General features: G+C 38.3%; 1 protein-coding gene across 7 annotated transcripts; it reads right to left on the bottom strand.

The window, feature by feature from the left end:
* Positions 1–825: 825 nt before the first annotated feature.
* On the bottom strand, positions 826–19823 carry LOC105256241 (rho-related BTB domain-containing protein 1). Of its 7 annotated transcripts, none has more exons than XM_011265994.3 (15): positions 19683–19823; positions 8806–9177; positions 8384–8487; positions 8125–8322; positions 7019–7226; positions 6043–6285; positions 5877–5962; positions 5302–5428; positions 5096–5230; positions 4607–4630; positions 3684–3837; positions 3495–3625; positions 3131–3373; positions 2897–3045; positions 2463–2712 (listed from the first exon to the last, which is right to left on the bottom strand). In XM_011265994.3, the coding sequence occupies exons 2-15, from the start codon at positions 8983–8985 to the stop codon at positions 2463–2465; spliced, it is 2232 nt and encodes a 743-aa protein (XP_011264296.1). In that variant the 5' UTR covers positions 8986–9177; positions 19683–19823. The 7 variants fall into 7 exon arrangements, with proteins under 7 accessions (XP_025271061.1, XP_025271060.1, XP_011264296.1 ...); XM_011265996.3 differs by having other exon boundaries at positions 19671–19823; XM_011265995.3 differs by lacking the exon at positions 19683–19823 and adding an exon at positions 16477–16753.
* Positions 19824–21656: the final 1833 nt, after the last annotated feature.

Below are 21656 nucleotides of genomic sequence, written 5' to 3' on the forward strand. Positions count from 1 at the left end.
ATGATATACTTTTATATCATGTCTTTTCTAAACAATTACGTACCAGTCTTGGGCGTCTTCGAGTAAACGATACTAATGGCGTAGAATATCTAAACTATCACTTTATGTGTAATTAAGCTATCTCTCAAACACAAATGTCCAAAAGACATGTTTACAAAAGGCATTTAAAAGATGTCTGATACAGATCAAGGCGTCTTCTAAAGATAACTTTACAGTGGCTCTGATTGTATTTAAATGTGAAAAACAATTCATATCTCTTTACGGTAATTTAAAATTACGCTACACACTTATAAGGTGACAGTTTTAGTATTCTATGTATAGAGTAATTATTGATCACTTGTCATGTAAATTTTCATTTAGCGCGAGAGTTTTTATTCACTTTTGCAGCATATTTTTTTCTTTAAACTCAGTGTCGCAGATTTTTTTATATGATAGATTTTTAAAAGTAAACAATAACTTTTATATTAAATTTTAATACAAAATCTGCTAAATTTCTTATTTATATTTTACATTGTTCATGCGAAAATTGTGTAAATAAAATTAAAATTCCACGTTTATCACATATAATCAAACATAATTGACATATAATAAACATATTGATCTCTATAGATTATTTCAAATAATTAGGAATAAATATTTCTCAAGTGATCAATAATTGTGTTTCCCTGTAAATATATTTGTAAATGCCCAATACCGTTATACCGTAAAATAGCGTAAAACTGATGAGAATCTTTCCAAAGTTTATCACGTCTTGCTTGCTTTAATTAAAACGAGAGAACAGTTTGGCCAGTTGCCATTGGTAGCGCCAGCTTGTCTCTGTCAAAAATTCTCTGTTGATTGACAGCAGATTAAGAAAAGTGATTGACTTTGGCAGACCGATTCGCTGCATTTCACGATAGCGCTTTATTAGCTTCGCTACGAACTAAAGCTATTGCTCGTTTCTTCAGTCTAACACATCGACAATGTTACGTTTTCCTTTTCCTCTCCTATATTCGCGTTTTCGTATACAACACTCAGTATTCGGGACTTTCGTTCATCGCTCCACGTCTCCTTTTGCGAAATTAGACGCGAAATCCTAATAATTAGCACAATTGTCAAACGGCAGATCGCGGATGATTGTCGCAATAATCGTTAGTCCACCGAGAGAACGCACCGAGAAATCATACCGAGACGACAATCACGCCGTGATCGATGCTAATCGCGACGATGCAACACGCGGTCTTCATCAAATCGACGTTGCATCGGCGAAGGCGGCGACATTCGCGCGATGCAAGTGCGTTGCATATCGATGAAGACCGCTGTTGACGACATACAATCAGGGACAACAATGAGTGGACACTCGAACCTATTATATACTTCCTGATTTTTATAATCGACAAGCCTGCATATGCGATATATAAATTTATCACATGCAACACACACATGTTTCGACAACTCTAAACAACCCTATAACTACTTCAGCTAGTCCTTCTTTTTATCCATTCTTCTTATTCTTCACACCCATCATATCATTAAGTGTCTTGATATGACTTCATGCTTTTCACATGAAGAATATCTTTGAAACTAAAATTTTTTGACTAAAATTGAACAAGAGCAGTTGAAGGAGTTATCATTGTATTTTTTTATATATAATAAAAAATAATACATTTTTACTTCAGTTTTGCCTCTCTATTTCTTATAGATTGCCATTTTTTTTCGAGATGTTGGGATATATTTGTACATACGATTGTTTATGGATATGTTTATTCGTATCAACAATCGTCGTTTTAACAAGAGAAAGTACGGATTAAATGAAGAAAGATCTTTATTTGTATTCGGCATCCACGCAATCTTGTCTCTGAATGTATACACACAGAAGTATCAACGCGTGTAGAAAGTAGGAAATCTCCCCTCGAAAAATACTATTCTCACTTGTCGCTTGCGGAAGATAAAAGTGTGAGCTGCAAAAGTCCGCGAATACGAAAAAATTCACGGACATCCGCGAGAATCCGAGTCGTCGGCGCCGCGCTTTTAAAAATACACGGCGCGAAAAATGGGGGTGCACATCGTTAGAGGAGAAAGAAATTACGTACGTCATAGGGGGAATTTTTGGAATTCGATCTCAGGCTAAGAATCGAATACATCTCGAGCTAGCCCTGGATCGGCTTTTATCGCTGATCATTGGCGTATATATGTGTATATATGTGTGTATTCTCGTGTTTGCTCATACATATCTATGCATCGCGTATGTATGTACGTGTGTGTGTATGTGTGTGTGTATGTGTGTGTGAGTGTGTGTCTGTGTAATATATATTATATCCATATGTATTTACGTGCGTTTACGCATAGCTTCGTCCTGCGCGGTCCGCTTAAGTATAAATCTGTAGCAGTATCAAAATGGTAAAAATAGTGCATATGAAGACCATGAGCACAGGTAGGACCAAGATGAATCTGACTGAGCGGCTGAGGCCGCTTGGCTCCTGTCATACGGCCTGTTCTCCCGACTCGGTAGAGGCGTCAAAGAGCGGCCGATCTGCCGGCGTCTCGTTCGATGTCGTCGATGTCGTACCGCCACCGCCACCGCCGTTCCCGGTATTACCCTCCCGTCTGGTCTTACTCGAGCCCGAGAAACACAGGCAGCCGGACTGGTTGCGATTCCGTTTCAAGGTTGGTTTATTCTCGCGATCCTGCTCCGCCAGACACTTCTGGTAGTAATCGTAGTCCTTCAAGTACCTGTCGAGGACACATCGCGATAGTATCAATAAGTCAGGGATTAAATGAAAGCGAGAGCTCTTATAATATATATTATATATCATAAAGAAAAAAATAATATGAAATAAATTCTATATCAAATAAAAATGATATATCAATGAAAATGAAATTGATGGAAAAATTAGAAAATTGTCACGATACGTACCAAACCGGTGGCCATCGGTGCTCATTCAGATACTCTTGATTTTCGGGATGAAGCAGCCGCACGCTGCGAGGCGACATTTTGCATAGCTTATTATAATTAACGCAGAGATGATTCATGCACCAGTCGGCCAGCTGATCGGCATTATGCAGCTGCAAAGTCGTAACGAAGCGTTAAATATAGATAATCGGTATATTATCGCGTCTTAATTAATGTGAACACGTGGAGGAAATCAACCTTGCACGGCTCCAGCAACCTCAGGCAGTTTTCAACGGCGTCGTTCCCCTCGTTCTGCGATAGACGATCAAGATCCTCGATCACTCTGCTCTCGACTAGATTCACCAATCGTTGAAGGCATAGTCTGTTGGCTAGTTCCAATAGGTTGAGGCATCTTGCCGAGGAGATTGCCGGCACTTCATCCGTATAAAGATAGCACAGCAACTTGTGGAATGTGTACTCCCGTACTCCAGGAAAGACTATCTATCGATCGCAATATCCCTTATAATTATTCATAGCCCTTATACCGATTCATAATACATCTTTCATCAGTTAAAAAGCACCAGGTTTAATGAATTATATTATGCGAAGAGGATGTGCTTACGACTTTTGCGCTGCTTTCGCGAAAATCGCCAGAGAACATGGCTTTCATCACGTCGCATCGGGCAGTGAGAATCGCTTTGTGGGCCGGTACGCTGCCATCGTCCAACTCGAACATCACATCGGCGAAGAGACCTAAGTACATTTATATCGAAAGCGACAATTGCTACATTGCTCATCGATCGATACCAACCTTGCTCCAGGCAAATGTCCTCCAGTCGTTGCCTGACCACTTGTTTGTACCGATTATTGAGATCGCTATTGACAAATTGCTCCCGCGTCTGTATGCTACCGAGCACCATGAGTAACTGCGGTAGCTCGAGAAACTCGGCCGCCTGCCTGATCTCCTGCAGGTGAGAAAAATCAGAACGTGTCATATCGATGCACCACCGTGATTCTTATCAACGTGGAATGATCGAGAAAAGAAAGAAAGAAGAAAAAAAAGAAAAAAAAAGATACAATTTCGCTTTCGGGTCGCTAGAGGAACCTATCCTATTAGGCAATGATTCTAGAATGTCTGTGATAACGATCGGAAGCGTATCCATGCACCTCTATAAATCGGCCGAGGTTGATCTCACGTCGATTTCTCGAGGATCCTCCCCGCTCGATGATACCGAGGGCGATGGTCAGTACGATACTACGATAGCGATGATTCACGAACTATAAGCTTGATGAACATGGCCCGTTAGTTAAACGCGATTAAAGATCAATGCGAGAGAATTGCAACGATATTATTAATAGACAAATAAAAATTTCTGCAGAAAACGCAAGAGACAAATGCTCTTGAGGTACGTAAGCAATTTTTACAGACGGCCTCCTCGATATTTATTATTTTATATCATTTCGTAATTATGTGTAATATTTTTTGTTTTATTGAAATCTTTTATTTTTTGCTCATAAACGAAAGATTAATTTCCACAATTGAAGAGTCGCAATTTTATAAAAAGGCGCATGCTCGTATGATGTGATATATGATCTCACAAATCTTTCTCAAGTCGAAACAGATCAGCTAGATGAGGCCACTATGTGCGTGCGTGCGTGCGCATGTAACGTGTACGTATGTATCTGATGCGACTGTCAAATTTTCAAACGCAATTTTAAACGCTTTGTACTAACCAGTAGAAGCCCGATAGGAGCTGTCTGAAAGAATAGAGCCGCGTTAGTTACTGTATACTCTGCAATAGTTGCGATTTTAGCTCACACGCTCTTAAGAGAAGCTCATACATGTACAAACTGTGACTTATCACAAACGCGATATGGATATCAGGAGTACTCGCAATTGACAGCCATTTTTTTCACGACTTGAAACTCAAAATTATGTAAATAATATTTCTCCAAAAATTAATATAAAACATAAGCAAAATATAAGCATAAAGAGACAAAACTTGCGCAATTACTCGGTCGAGTTCTACCTATCGTAAGCCTACGAAATAGATAGACGTTTTCCGTTTAGCTTTCACATCCGGAAAATGACACTTCTCAATTCCGTTTTCTCAAAATACGCGCACGTCTTTTTTTTAACGAAAAATGAACAAGGGAGTTCTTCTCACATTCTCGAATGTACCTTTTTTTTCTCTTAGGATAATTTCTACCGATCCAACGTACTTGTAGATCGTGATACCGTTTATCCAAGCAGCCCGTATAAATGAATTGCAAGCACTGCTGCATCGCCTGCGGAGTGATCAGCTTCGATAGCGTAACCACAGTCATAGGCTGTTGTACTCCGTTCGCGTTTTCAGTCTGCAAAATATTCATGATGATTCAATTATAAGATGATTTTTCACTCAAGTTCTCGCGATTAAAATTCTCACCAGACATATACGAATATTTTGGAAGGCAGGATGATTCAGCTCTCTCGTCGCGCCGTTAGTTTTCCTCTGATTATCCACCGTCGGCAGTACTTGAAAACTCGATCGTCGCTTAAGTTGCTCCCAAACTCTGCAATTTATATTATTCATTTGTGCGAGCGACTCTTGTCGTGAAAAAAGATATACAAACTTCTCATTACAGAAATATCATAAACTCTGTTCCGTTGCTACTTATAACGTGGAATATGTCGACACTGAAAGACCGTGCAAAGGCTAAGGGAAGGGGGCTGCATTTAACTCTTTATTTGGCAATAGTGCCTTGAAGCATGATGTCAGTGTGTAGGATTTTTACAATGATGATGACGTTTGTTAATTATGCGCACTTTTCTCCATCATCTTAGCCTTAAGCTAAGTTAGCTCGTCTTAGCCTTAAGCTCAAGCAACGTTTAATGCATTAATGCGTTAGTTGCAATATCTGTCGCAGAATTGAACCTGTTTCGTAAACGTGTTAGTTGCGACTTGCCAAATAAAGGGTTAACTGACGCAGGAGTCAAACATACGAGGAAGGATTAACTCACTTTGCGGGTTTGCTTTGATCGATACGAATTAGGCACTCGGTATCGTCGTTGAAGTCACCGACAGTGGCCTCGCCGAAAGTGCTCACCTTGACGAGACAATAAGGGAAACATGTGTTATTGTGTTATCCTGTTTACTACCTCCGAACCTGATAGAGCTGGCATATACCATGCTGGACTCGCTGGAGCTGCGCGGTGTCAGTTCGTGGGAGAGTTCCATCGAGAATAACCGATGAAACGCCGGCGACGCTGCGGCGAGCAAGCACCGATGAGCCAAGAACGTGCAGTTGCCAGCTATCAGAGTCACGTCTGTGTGAACTGGCCTCGTCCACAGGCTCTTCATGTTCTCCTCATAGGTACTCGCAGCCAGGCATACTTCCGGCGGTACTGGTTTTGGCGGACAAAATGGCGCCTGTCAAGGAAAATTATTAATATGAATAAAATGTGACTTGAACGTTAATTCAGATTTATTCTCTGGAAAAAGATGAAGAACTTGGAATTCTCGAGGATTTTTTTATACCTGAAAAAATCAGGTAATTCTGAAATTTTATTTGAATTCACAAAGAATTTAAAAAAAAAACAGTTCTCTCTCTTTGATAATTTTGTTCTTATATTATAAGCAATCGGCGACTCATCGATTGACCAGGTTGTAAATTATATATATTTAAAATATATTATAAATATATATCTATTTATATATGAATATATTTGTTATTATAATTTTTAATAAGAAAAATGTGTTACGAAAAATTTTACGAAAGTTTGTAGCACTTGAAACTTAAATGGTTCTTCATTTTTCTTTTGAATAAATGAAAAGCAGTAGAAGACATTCAATAAAAAAACTTATTTTAAAAAGTTACATTCAAGAATCTTAAAAAAATGTTCTATACTAAATTTAAAAAAAAGCGGACGATTTCAGGAATTTTTAAATAAAATTTGAATAATTCTTACAAATAATTAATTAATTAATTAATTAAACTTAATGTCCGAAACGAGCAATCCCTAATTTTATATTTATTCCTGAGACAACATTAAAGATTACGAAAATATGCGAAAAATTTTCCTATTACCGTTTCTTGAAAATAAATTTATTATAAAATAGAGATATTCAATTTATATATAATTTATAATTTATATATCGTTACCTGTAATAAAGGTCTTTGCACCCTCTTCAGATTCGTCATCCAGAAACGTTGCTGACGACGTGCGATCAAGGCGGCGCGTATCGAATTTTCGAACACCTCGTTTACGCCATAATAAGTGAAGACACTTGTCTCGTAATAGCAGACACCAAGTTCTCGCGCTACCGCCCGTGCCTGATCTGGCATCACTAGATCGCTTTTTCTTGTAGCCCTGTGAATAATTAACATTTGTTTAAATTAATTTGGGATCATAATCCTAATATATTTCGCAATATAATACAAAAACGATGATTATCGATATCATCAAAATGTAGAATTATTCCGATAATGTATACAAGAGGAAGATTTATTAAAAGTCACGAGAACTTTTAGTCTTTCTCCCAAGGGAGTAATCGCCGTATGTCAAGGTTTGGTTAATTTTGGCTCGACCCGATTACACGACGACTTATCGGGAATTTTAAGCTTTTCACAATCGACCACAGTGCCATCATAAATTTCATATTCCACGATAAATTTCATATGTCGCATAAGCTGATCGTAATGAATATTTTTGCCAGTAAAAGATTTCGAGAAAGTTTACGAAGAGAACTCGCTGAGATCAATACTTTGGTACAATTCAGTAAACCCGTCTTTGAAGGAGCACCGATGCGATTGAATGAGTTTTACACGAGATTAAAAAATCGACTTTGAACACGGGAGTTTTGTTTTGTAGCCAAAAAAAGCGACTAATCGATTAGAATAATTAAGTGGTACATGTGTTTGGATTGGGTTTCTAAAAAATTGCTTTTTATATATTTTATAGAGTAATCAATTTTTTATATCGAAGAATTTACTTTTTAAAATTAAATTATTAAACTTAAAAAATCTTATATATCGAAACATTAAATTTTGTAATTTGTAATATTTAAAACAGAGAGAAATAGAAATTTAAAAAATTTAATTTTAAAAAATTTTTGAAAAAAATAAAAATTAACAAATTTTTTAATGTTGAAGGAATGTGTGTAAAATTTTTTTAATTCTTTAAAAAACTTTTATTGTATACTCTTTAAATTTTTCTCTAATTTTCTAATTTCTCTCTTCTCTAAAACTTCTTGAAAGAAATAATTTACCTTACAAAAGGACTGCGATCGCGGAAGTAGCTGAGATAAGTCTCGTCCCGGTACATGTACCGCAAATCGTTTTTGCATCCGACCAATAAGACCGGAGTTTGCGGGCAGAATCTTCTTATCTCGGGATACCACATCACCTTGCAGTTTCGCAAGGAAACGGGGTTGGTTATGGAGAAACATAGTAACACGACGTCAGACCTGGCAAGGTTCTTCGATTAATATCGATTCGCGCTGAAATTACGCTCGACGATGATTTTACCTGCCGTATGCGAAACGTCGATCCTTCTCGTGATCGCCAAATGTGTCCCAAAGACGTAGCGACACGTTTACATTGTCTACTACCTCCCAAGATCGCTCCAACACCTGGCGCGTATCATATTATACATCATATTTTATTCATATCACTGCATATCTCTAAGAAAATTAATAACAGATATATCTGTAATTACATAATTTAATATAAATTCTTGCCTTAGTGAAGTTTCTGAATTTTTTTCATATTTAATCATTTTAATAATTAATTTTCAATTCAGTAGTAGATATTTTTAAAATTATTTTATCTGATATTTTAATATTATATTTTACAATAATATTTAATCTAAAATATAGGCAAATTGTTTTTTCTAATATATAATTTATATTTATAATTTATATGTTACGTGGTTTTTCTCGCAAACTCACATCCTTGTAAATCCGATACTGGTCGATAGCCCAGACCGTGGGCACGTGAGTTGTCAGGAGCTGCGACAACGACACGTGCTTGTTGCAGGCCCTGGCGCAGATCAATCTGGTCTTTCCGACTGCCGTGTCACCCACGACCACGCACTTGACCAGTTCCTGGTGCGGTTGCTCATTGTCCATCACCGGCAATCTCCCCTTCTCATGCAATATACCTTTTCACCTGCCAGATCGCTCGAGTTCCGGACCGCTGTCTCCGGCGCAGATGACGCTACCGCTGTCGTATCCGTAGCCGCCGATTGCGTGCACCACATCCGACAACCGGACTGCAACACGGTGTCCCCGACTTTGCCGCAGATAAGATATGCACTGAAACTGATATAGATATGATTTGTCAGTAAGTCAGTCACAGCTTTTCCCATGTTACTTTCGAGAATGACTCCCACAATCAATGTTTCAATGTGTCTTCTAACGTAACGACACTCATTTTTCAAAAGTAAATTACGACAGTAAAAATTGTAAATGGACTTACAAACCGGAGTATATGTTACGTTGCTTTTCATAGTTCTTTGTTGCATAATGTTATGCCTTAAGTAGACGAGTGAACATTAAGTACTTTATGTTCCATCTGTTATACCTGAATTATTTAGCGATTTATAGTCACTAAGTACAAGGCCTGTTTGACTTTTTGAAGACAAATTTAGATTGTTTGCATTAAATCGTGCAATAAGTAATCTATGAATAGAATATAGATTAGATTGATTGCGTGAAATAATCATGTAAGTGTATTATTAATATTCGACGTGTAAGTCGTAATCGAAAGTCTTTCCTTCGAACTTGACCTCCTCGATCATATATATCACGAGACGATCGAAGATAGAGAAAGCGCGAGGAGAATCATATTCGTGCCAAAAATAATTTATGATTGTGGCCACATCACGTCAAATTTAGAACATTAACTTGACAAATTACATGATTACACGTATTCGCGAAAAAAGCAGGTGGCTGTAATAGGTATATTTTAGATAATCTGAGAAAGATCATAATTTATGAAACGTTTAAACAATTATATGCACAGCATATGTCTATTGATTTGACCCTACAAAAGTATTTGCTATATTTAGAGCTAGTAGAAGCTTCGCAACCTCAACTTTCATATTGCTTTAGCCCTGAACGCATATATAGATCTATAGCATTGTTCCAGCTGATTCATTCTCAAAATCATTGCTGCTCACTGAATCTTTTTCTCTGAATTTCCATTCAACTTTTCGTTTACTTTGTAGCTTTAGTTTCTGAACAAAACATATTATCCGGCCATTGTTACATATGTACATCTTAATGAGTCAAAATATATTTAACAAGTCCTAAAGCTCTTCGTATAAAGATATATGTACGTTTACTACTTAAATATTCATTAACGTTAGGTATAATCATATCTGGGTTTAATATTAATTCTTCCCCGAGTTCTCCGATGTCGTAAAGAATATTTGATTATTGAGCTATTCAATTCTCTGTATTCTTTAATAATGTAAATCTATCAATTCATAATTAGATATCACCTTAATTATAATACATATCTTGATTTTCTCTTAAACATGAATTTAGAAAATATAATATAATTGTTTTAATTGGAATTCTTGCAGTCTGTCAAAATCAAAATCTATTTCTTCAAAAAATTCAAGTTTGTATAATCTATAAAAATTTTCAAAGTCAATAAAGCTATTTTTTTAAACTGTAAATGACAATTGAAGACAAAGCTACAGGGTAGATTTATAATCTAGGCTTTATTATAAATAATTGAAACCTGATGTTATTTGCTATCCTTTGACAATCTATAATTTTTTCACTTTGATCAACATAACTGCAGATTTAATCTTATCAAGCGAGGTGAGCAAGAGCTATGTAGTGAGAAAAATTGAATTAGTTTCCCGCGACTTTCACGTTGAACGCATCCCAAGGTAACATGCGACGGGTATAATGTTATAATATCCGCTTGTTACGATAATGTTGCCCGTCCAGAGGAAACATGTCGATAATGCTAGGTGACAGCCACTCGAGATATGCAAAACGCAATATTCGCTGAGTGTGTTGTGTGTCATACGATGCGAAAATCGAAAGCTCCGTCGCTCAATAGTCGACTTGTTTCGCTGACGTTTTCCGGGAAGTGTCTTTGGACGAGACCTACTTCCATGAAATAGAATTTGTGGCAAGTCTGTCCATTCATTGAACAAATCGATTACACATTTTTACATTTCGATCAAAAATGCATCGAAAATAAAACATGTAGATTGGGTTGCTCCGCGAGATTACGTCGATAAGAGTTTTATATGTAAAATTATCGATTGCGAAAAGGTTGCAGGCTAATTAGTAGCAATCTGGCTCTTCGCGTGTCACAATCTGACCTCGTATTTTTAGTTATCGTATAATCTGTAAATGTAATCATGTCTCTTATCGAGTGTTTATCGTGTGTTGTAACGATAGATCAGCAAATAGATGACAATTGCACAATCAATTAGATATTTTAGATTTCCTTGTCCTCGTTTAGAGGAAATAAAATTTCCTCCATCTATTACATGTAATTTCATTGTAATTTCATGTAATCCGTTATGGTAGTTCTATTCCGATCCAAATTGCTAGCGAAAATCCAAGATGTTCATATTGCGTAGCAATCATCATCAGATACAAATAGATAGCTTTGTCCTTTCGATATTTCATGAGTTGTCAATAGTTAATCGTCAAACTAAAATTTCTATAATTTTTTAATATTATTAAAATCTCATTTCGATGAAAGAATTTGGATAAATAGGTTCTAAAATCTTATAAAACTTTGGTTTCCAACGCGTGTCTTGTTAATAGCTCAAATCTTTTTATTATGTTTGCAAACGTAAAATAATCCGTACGTGAATATGTATTCTAAGCCCTATCACACGCCATGAATCAAACATATAGTGCAGCAAAATATTATTGCGCAAAATAGAGTAATGCAACGCTGGTTTAAGTCAGAAGTCGTCATTAACTTTTAGCACAAGGCCCATCGATTTTCTTGAGTTTGACATTAAGTTGTTTTTGCACTTTGTGCTATGTTACGCACCACAAAATACGCGTGATGCATGTAAAAAGGGCATAAAACGAATTATTATAACACGTTGTGGCAACCGTATCCAAAGCAGTGGTCGCAACCGTGAAGCAATAAAATAGTTTTGTTTGAAACGAAAAAATTGAAGCAAAAGAGAAATGATTTGTTTGAACCACAATTAAAAATGTGATAAAAATGATGACATTTACAAGCTAAGCTTTATACAATAAAAATTAAATAATTTTAAATCATAATAAGTCACATATTTCCCCTCTTATGACTTTGGAAATATAAATCGTAATAAGACTTATTTCCCAATTTCCGATACATTGCGCCCGGATATGTCTCTGTTATCGAAATCAATAGTGTTACGAATTTGATAATAGCACTCAATATCTCACTCGCAATTTATTGGTGCTTAAAAAAATATTCATCCCACTTGGCAGGGAAAAGCAACCAACAACATATTTAAAAGATATGCGATAATCGAATAAATATTTCCTCTTTTTACAGTTAATTGATAAATCAAAGTTATTTTCAGAAATCTCATCGATAAAATCGTATAAGTTTTCTGCTATTACGTAAGATTTCAACAAGCGAAATAAAGTCGATTGTTTTCCATGCGGAAATTACTATTGCGCTACCAGTGATACGATGGAACTATATGCATCAATGACGTCAGAAGCGAGAAAATCTAATATAAAATTTTTCGTTCTTACGAAACTATGCGGAATGTAAAATGATTTAAAATAGAATTGGGAAGATAGATTTCGCAATATCTACTCGGTCTATCTACTCGTGTCTTTTATTGTGAAACGGAAATGAATATAGTATGACATGTATATACTGTGTATATGTGTACTATGTAGCTAATTACTCAATGTAATTCCCCTGTTTTCGCGGATAGTGATACTTTAATCGATGATGCAGCAAACAGTCTCTATGTCCAAGTTTTAAATTGATTTTAGTTTCCGTTTCTCCGGTCTGTGTGCTTTCACGAGAGCATATTTAGTCAGAGAAATATCGCTCTGACGTCATCGATGTATATAGCAAAAACGATTATTAGCCCGCTTGAAATAGTCAAACCCTAACAACTTTGGCGATACTAAATCACAGGCAAATTTCGCACCTTCGTAATTTTAAATATCTCTAATGTTCTTAATGTAGAATAATCTTCTATACTCCTGGACAAAATTAACGCATAATTGCTTTTTACTTTTTCTTTAAAATTTTTCATTAAAACTTAAATATCAGCATTTTAAAAAAAGTGAAAAAAAATTATGCGTTAATTTTGTCCAGGAGCATACACAGAAAAAAATAAGTGTCAAATCAAAACTTATATACTTAAACTAACGCGTTCATTGTTTCGTATATACGCAATAATTTATAATCTTCTTAAAAGAATTTAATAATTTTAAACTTAATAATTTCAACAATATTATAGTCTTATTTTAATATTGTAATTGTCATCTCAAGAATATATAATTATTTAATTCTACTTTAAGAAAATTATAATCTTTGATTTAAAAATGTTATTTCCTATCTAACATTATTTCTTTTCCATTCAAGAAAATTAAATCTTAAATCATAAGAATATATTTTTCTTGATTGAACTATGTAAAATGGCTTCATTCAAGTAAGCAATTATTCAAGCAATTATATTTTTCTTTAATTAACACAATATAATCTCATTTCAAGATTTCCATGTTAAAACTAAATATATTTTCAAAACAAGAATGCCATTTTTTTCTGCGTATTTATTATTAATGCTTATACTTGACATTTGACACATGTCAAATTTCGATAGCTGTCAGTGGCCATTTTCTCGTGAGGAATAATCGAACGCGGTTGCCTCCGCAAAAATATCTCTAGAAAATACATTTCGCGAATGACGTCCAATGTATCCGGCACGAGAGAGAAGCTCTGAGAGAACGGATGTAGAACGTGCGAGAGCGGACTGTAGATACATGCCAGCGGTGGCGGCGGCGGTGGCGGCGGTAGAAGAGCGTGCATTGCGGCGCGTAGAACAGCTGACGCATTGCAGAACGGGTCACGGGGAGGTCAGCCGCGAAACCGTAGCAGAAGAGGACCACCATCGTCGCCGCCACCGCCGTCGCCGTCAGTGGAAAAAGTCGAATAGGCGACCCGGGTCGGCGCACTATACCCGCCGACCGCTTTCTTCCATCCTCGTTGTCCGCCTTTTTCGTCATCGAGCCGAGCCGAGCCGCGCCGAGCCACGTCGAGCGGCGTAAATCAATCCGAAGGACGGTCCAAGTCCAAGAGAATTGCACGCGCGGGGTCAACGAGCCGCGCAACGGCCGCTCGCGTCGGCCGCATTAATTAAGTAAACGGTGCTTCTTATTGCCGACCTCTTTCAGCGGCTAATCGCGGAACTGCGAACTACGATTACAGGCCTCGCTGCGAACGAAATCGGACTCGACTTGGTGTCGCCTCGCGGAAACCATTGCGTCACGTGTACCTGTCAATTTCGGAGCATTCTCTCCTCTTTCCCTCTCTGTCGACGTATCACGCTTCCGTCGTCTTTATCCGCGTCTTTGCTCCAATATTACTCGATGATGAAACGTGACGCAGGCGATAGTCAGATAGTATAGGCACGCGCCGCTTAAATCACGATACACGCAACAATCGACGCGGTCGTTAAGGCAAACGATCGCGATATACCGCAATGTTAGAGGGAGGACATAAATCAATTTTTAACTGTGCCGCGACGTGGGTCGACGATCCAGTTGCGATCTTCATTCGAGGCGAACGGCTAATTGTCGTTAAATCTCTACGTATTCGCGAGCTCATTTGCGCCTTATTCGAAGGAATCCTTCAAGCGATGAGGCAGAAAAAAGAAAATTGCTGTAACACGAGGACAAAATATATGCTTGGCTCGCTGATTCATTCTATCGAATGGTACACATGACGTGACGATAATGTTGTGTACGTGACACGTGCGAAAGAAAATACATATGCATATGGATGAACTAATATTAATGCCAGCCGTGCAGCAACATTAATATTCGCAAGAACGGGGTACCGCGATTTCGAGGCTCGCCTCTGCATCGGCGGGGAAGCTCGCACTAGCTCTGCAGACACTGCTCTCTTATATAAGTTAAAAGCGAGACGGATGGAGAGATGGACAAAGGGGAGAAAGAGACAGAAGGAGATGCAGAGAGGAGTAAAACCAGAGAGATAAATAGATGGAATAATAGTCGACGGCCAGCACGCGATGAAACATCCAGAACGCATCGACATCGAGCGCAACCACGCTTCGATCGAGACCAGATTGCTGAAGGCAGCGTTTGACGCTTTCCTCCGAGATAGTATCCCTTAAGGGAGACTTTCTCGTGGAAAAACGAGAAATTTGTCTGCCTCGAGACTCAACAAGCTTAAGTCAAGCGTTGGAAACAAGTCGACAGGCTGGCTGTCGTTCGTTCTGACGGAGGGACTTACTCGTGTGATCAATTTATATCATGCGCCCTCCCCTTCACCGACGTGATTCTTCCTCCCACGACGTGCACACACCCGCGACAATTCTCCGGCACCGAGGAGACTCGCACCGCTCTCCAAGACGCACTCGTGGCGATCCACGTTCCCTCTTTCTCTCTCTCCTTTGCCCCGATGACAGCTGCACGCCGGTTCGCTCACTCCGGCTGACGCATGCTACGCGAGTACACGCGACGAGTTTGGCGAGATGGCACGTTCTCGCGCGAGTGGAGCTAGATATATGTATGTACATTTGTATACATATGCATACAATCGACTCCGTGTGTAGAGTCGAGAGAGAGAGATGGGATGGGATTCGCACAGTCGACGCGCGTTGACTCGACGGGGCGTATTCTCTCGATATCTCGGGTGTCTCCCTTTACTCGTAGAATTTTCTCCACGAAGATGACACGATCAATCGCAGAGGTCTAACGATCTCCTTTCCTCCCGTCTTCCTCAGCCGCTGCCGTCTGTCGGACTAGAAACTGCAGCGGCGGCAACCAGGACGTTCCACGCAAGTTCCAGCTGACGTCCTGACAGGGCGGGCGCGCGAGGAGGGGCACTCCATCCGAGGCGAGGAAGGGGAGGATGCGCCCTATGCACGTTCCTCAGACCGAGACGCTCTCCGATTTTGCTCCGATTATTTCGATCGGAAAATTCGCCGATTCCCGAGACGGATCTCGACGATCACTCGCGACGAACGTCTATTCTTTTCGCTCGGGACAGTTCTTTGGCACGTGTCGAGAATCGGTACGTCTTTATGAGATCGCAACGAAAGAGAGAGAGAGAGAGAGAGAGAGAGAGAGAGAGAGAGAGAGAGAGAGAAAGAGAAGAGAGATAAGAGTTCCGATCTGTTCCGTTCCTCTACTCGCGACGAATGCCTCCCACCACCCCCTGCACAGCTCCCACCCTCTCCCTTTCCCTTCGCGTATCCGTTTCTCCTCTCGCCCTCGAACGGATAACTCACGAGGGCGTCGATTAGCGGACCGAGTCGCCCCGTTAGCGAAGAGACACCGTATGCATCGTAGAATCGCTCGCTCGCGTGTTTGGAGCAGAACTGCGCACCACCTGTCAACGACTGGCGGTCGCTTCGCGAGTTGACCCACCTCCGCTTACGAGAGCCGCCGCTGCCAGTCGATCGAAACCGCCGCTGCCGTCAAGGCTCAGTCACCAGGTGAGGAGGCACCAAGAGGACGTTGAGCTATCGCCATATCGACGATGCACGTGTCCTGTGCACGCGAAATAGCGTACGAAGAGTTGACGACGTTATCACAGCACCGTTACCTCCCTCTGACCGATACGATACTGATTGCAGGGGAGAAAGGAGAAAGGTCGATAGTCGTCGTCGCCGACGTCGTCGTCGACGATTGTCCGCTCGGTGCTGCCTCGGTCGTCGACGGGCGCGTCGGCGACGATGCGCACGATGAGAATGTACGAGTTAAGGTAGGGTAGGGATAGGGTAGGGAGAACGGTTCCGCCGCACCAGAGAGGGAACAGAGAGGGAACAAAGCGAAGGGGAAGATGAAGGAGGGAGAGAGAACCGCGGCGGTTCGGTTGACAAGATAGACCCGACAGCACCCGGCCAACTGCACATCGCTGAATGAACCCGCCGTGACCCCGACCCTCCTCCCGAATCATGTAACCACCCTGCCGACTCCCCCTTCGTCTTCTCCTTCCCCGTCGACTGACGCGATCTTGCTGTTATTTTATAAACGTCCTGCGCGCTCGTCCTGCCCTTCGCGACCTGCTCATCCCTTCGACCGCGCTGACGTCTCTCGGGATGCAGCGATACGTTGCACGCCGACTTCTCCTCCCCCCCCTCTCCCTTGGGGAAGTATCGTCTTGAGAAAGATACTAAAATTTCATTTTTCGATGACGCGCTTGAAATTTCCCTCGGCTTAACTCGATTCTCCTTTTGAGCGAAATTTCACGATTTGTAATTGCAAGAGACTGCTTTGTGAGCAATTTTCCTACACAAGTTATCTCTCTGATTGAAGTAGAATTTCTTCTTATTGTGCCAATAAAATATTATGTTGATAAAAATTTCATATATATAATAATAGAAGAAATTATTGCTCTCCTTTATCTCGTAGAATAATAAATAATCATCTAATTTTTATAAAGATGCCTTGAGATAGATTAAAATAAAAGTGAAAAAATAGAGCACAATATCAATTTGTTGAGTTAATGGATTTTATTAAATGTAGATAGCGATTTGATAATGCTTCATTTAGAAAATGGCACAATAATTGGATGCTCGATTTAGATTGTCATGATCCCGCGTGATGATAATGGCAGACTTATTATTCTATTTCTTCTTTGTGAAAGAAGCTTGCTTATGAGCGCGTTCGTGCAATCTTATTGGAACACTATTCATGCGCTATCTATTTTACGTGCGTCAGATCCCACCCTCCCCTTCTCCCGTTAGCTATAATCATTCTATATCTATTACTTGTCAGTACCAATAGGTGTTAGCCACACTTAAAAGGTTTGATTATCTTCAATGGAATTTACTGAATGATTCTTCGAACAACTTCATCAAGCTCGAATAGAACGATAAGTTGACTTATTCTCATTCAATTTCATTTTCTCAAGTTAATATTAATGTTAGAAAATTTAGATAAAACGCGCTCACAGTTATAATAGTTCAATATTAATTTAATCTATACATTAATCTACAATTTCGAAAAATTACGTAATATAATCTTAATTGAGTGACATACATTTTTTTACAATAATTACGATGATTATAATGCCAGAACATAAAAATATACACATTCTAAACTTTATTTTATATATATATTACTCTGCTAAAATATAGTAATTAGTTCACTTAGAGATAATATTGTGATAATAATTGTTTAATGTATCGTAATATAATTCTCCTCTGCCTTATAAAAATTTTTCCTTGACGATAAAAATAATAATTTGCAACTAATGGATGATGAAATTTATTTATTCCCATCAAATGATGAGCCGTAAGAATTTTATATTCCCCTCTTTCCCTTCATTTGATACAGGAGATACAATACAAAAGAATATGTACCGGTACCGATATCGGCACCGTGTTTAACCATCACGCGCATGCTGGATTCGTTGTGACGTCAGGGGGCGAAAAATCAATCCACCCTGCCGCCGCACTGTAGCGTGCGACGAGGTTGGGGGTTGTGTGTTACGTTCCACTGTGTTTTATCCCTCCCCCTCTCTTCCCACTGTCGCTGTTAATTGTTACAGCAGTCGCACTCGCGCGAATGTAATTGCGTGACGATAAAGGATTTATTTTATGGGGTTTTGATAATTTAACGGAGATGCGTAAGCACGTCGTGTGTTAGAACTCGCGACTCGTCCGATCGACATGTTTATTGCCACGATGCGAACGAGATCAACCGTAATTGTGATTGTAAATGTCGCGTGCATCATCCTTGAAGCACTTTAAATCATGCTTGAATAAAAAGCGAATCGTACCGAACGACCATCAAGCTGTCAAGGCGAATCAACGGCCGCATCGTAGAAATTTATCCATATCTTTAGCCGCCGCAGTGAAATCAGTTGCCGCATTACTGCATTTCCAAGCAATGTTTATTTCGAGATGTCTAAGATGATTTTAAGTCAAATTTCTCTCGTTTAAATGTTCTATGTAAATTAATTAATATTTTTTTTTCGCTGTCATCGATCTCGTTTACAGATACATTATTTCTGATATAAAATTAAATTGTGTAAAATATATAATTTTTTATTATTAATTATTGATACATAATTATATATTTTATTTTTTTAAATTATACAATATCGTTGCTTTAGTTCACAAATATATTCCGATTATGAATTATGATTTAAATCATTTCAATATGTGTGTGTCATCCATTTTAAATAGCACAATAAATAAATAAAATGCGACTTTATATCGTTTTAAGAAAAACTTATGATAAGTTTTCTCTTTTTTCTAATTATTTTTCAGACATGGAAAATTTTGAAACTGTTTTTGTAAAATTTGCGCAAAATTTCGTCACAAAATTCATATTTCTTCTGAAACAAATATAAGAATCTTAATATTTACTGAATAAAACGCTCATATGTTTACTGCGTGTTCTATTAACTAGGATATAAACGATTATCGCGATAACCGTGAATAAGACACGTAATTGTCCGTTGTATTAATTGGTTAACCGATCAATTAACCGGCGCGACCTGTCCATCAGCGACACATACGTGGTATATATACTTATGTAACAGCGGAGACGAGGGGCACTAATACGCGAAATTACTCGAATACGTGTATAATGGCAATTGCGTGTCTTACTTGTGCACGTACCAATAAGCAGCGACAAAAACACGTTTGCAATCGAGGCAATCAAATGGAACGGTGCGTCCACCCACGCAGCAGTCGCTTCTCTCCCGAAACTCTGCCTGACCAGCCACATGAAATTCCCTCGGTTGACTGTTAGCAACTAAAATTGCGACACTGAAAACAGCGTCTTATACGCAACATTAATACGTTGACTTCGACTGAGGAAAACAAACACGTAGCTCATTGATAAGTAATTCAAAGCCATATGCGCTCGTCGCGCATTATGTATATGTACATTACGATACCTGGCGATAACGCGTATTCTATCATTATAACAGAATTATATCGCGAAGTTTACCTTGAGACAATAAAAATGACATTTCGAAAAGATCACCGGGAAGAGATTATTTTTTATCTTTACAAAAAGTAATTAACATTATAATTATTATTAATAATAATAAAAATTAATATAATATTAATACTAAAATAATATTAATATTATATTAATATAAGATTAATAATAAAATAATATTATTATTAATAAAAATTAATTAATATTATAATTAATAATTAATATTAATTTATTTATATTTAATATGAAACAACTAATAAAATTGACTTCAAATATAAATATTTTCCTACAAATATTATAACGTTTTTTCAAATATTTATATTCACACGCATTTCGTGCGTAGTTTCAATTTTTTACTTTTAAACATCTATCAATGATTAATGAGTATCATCAGTTTCATAAAAGATGTTAGAGTCTCTTAGCTCTTTTCTTTGATACGCACTTAATAACGTTCCGTTATTAGTAGCAAATTTATGCGTGCATATGTGTTATCGCTGATCGATCGAGCACTCGCTTATATAACGCTATGTAAACAACGCGCGGATATTTATACGTGCAAGCTGAACGATTTTCCGAACGACAACGATTTATGACTATAGACGGCTCATTGGTATTCGATAACGGCGCGCGCGTTATTAACGCGTGTAATTAGCAAAAAGGAACAGCGATAAACGCGCTGCGTAGTTTGGTAAATTGACTTGTTTACCTTCCGTTCGCGAATGGCTTCTATACAAATAAATGAAATCTGACTCGCGATGTCTTATTTCGCGAAAGCAGCTTCTTCGCACATTTATTATGTGCGAGCGTGTGCGCGCATTTATTATGCGTTTTATTTATATGCGAGGCGAGACTTTATTATTGCCTGAACATTCTTCAGGTATGCGAAACACATGCGACACGAATCGAAACCTGGGACACGCGCGGAATTGACGGGGTACTAACAGAAGCTGCTTCTTATCTGCTTACTAGTAATTACGATGAGATAATTATGCAACTAGAATAACGAGACAGTAACGAGACATAAAGAAGATAATTTTTGCGAAATCGCTCTGAGAATAACATCTGACATTTTGCTGCGCACTTATTTCGCGACGATATATAAAGATAAAATAAGATAAATAAGCGAAGAGAGAATTAAAATAGGCGCCAAGAGATTAAATAAAGGCAACAACAGAATGCAAAGAGTACATCTCGCATTCCTTGACTAGTTCTATATATTGTTCCCCGAATTGACTCTGAATATTACATTTCTTAAAAAAAAAAAAAAAACGAGAGAACGGAATAAAATAATAACTTCATCGAGTAGTGGAAAATGTTGAACGCAGTCAGATGCGCTTCTACGGTACGAAAAATGGCAAACAAATCTCGTCTTCGACGCCGTATTCGGCATGAGGAATCAAAGTAGATTCAACAGACACATTATTCGATGCATCATTAGCTTATTAAGTTGGTTAAGCGAGGACGAAAGAAGACAACGTTATGCATCGCGATAGTCATAAGTTGCTTTCAGGCGTCGTTTTAGAACCGCGATATTTTATTTCGTTCTTTGTACTGTGATTCTTTTCCAGCGTTTGAAATTTACATTTCCATCTGATAGTGAACTGAAAAAATATTTGTAACAGTCATTTTAAAGAATATCTTTATCT

This window comes from Camponotus floridanus, unplaced genomic scaffold (assembly GCF_003227725.1).
Source record: "Camponotus floridanus strain SB8 unplaced genomic scaffold, Cflo_v7.5 scaffold119, whole genome shotgun sequence".
NCBI lineage: Eukaryota > Metazoa > Arthropoda > Insecta > Hymenoptera > Formicidae > Camponotus > Camponotus floridanus.

Excerpts from the sequence above, each read along its gene's own strand:
- LOC105256241 (XM_025415275.1), bottom strand. The coding sequence starts at position 8,985 with ATGGACAATGAGCAACCGCACCAGGAACTGGTCAAGTGCGTGGTCGTG. Across the intron at positions 5,231-5,301 it reads AAAATATTCGTATATGTCTG|ACTGAAAACGCGAACGGAGT; the intron begins GTGAGAATTTTA and ends AATATTTTGCAG. Across the intron at positions 3,626-3,683 it reads GGACATTTGCCTGGAGCAAG|GTCTCTTCGCCGATGTGATG; the intron begins GTTGGTATCGAT and ends AAATGTACTTAG.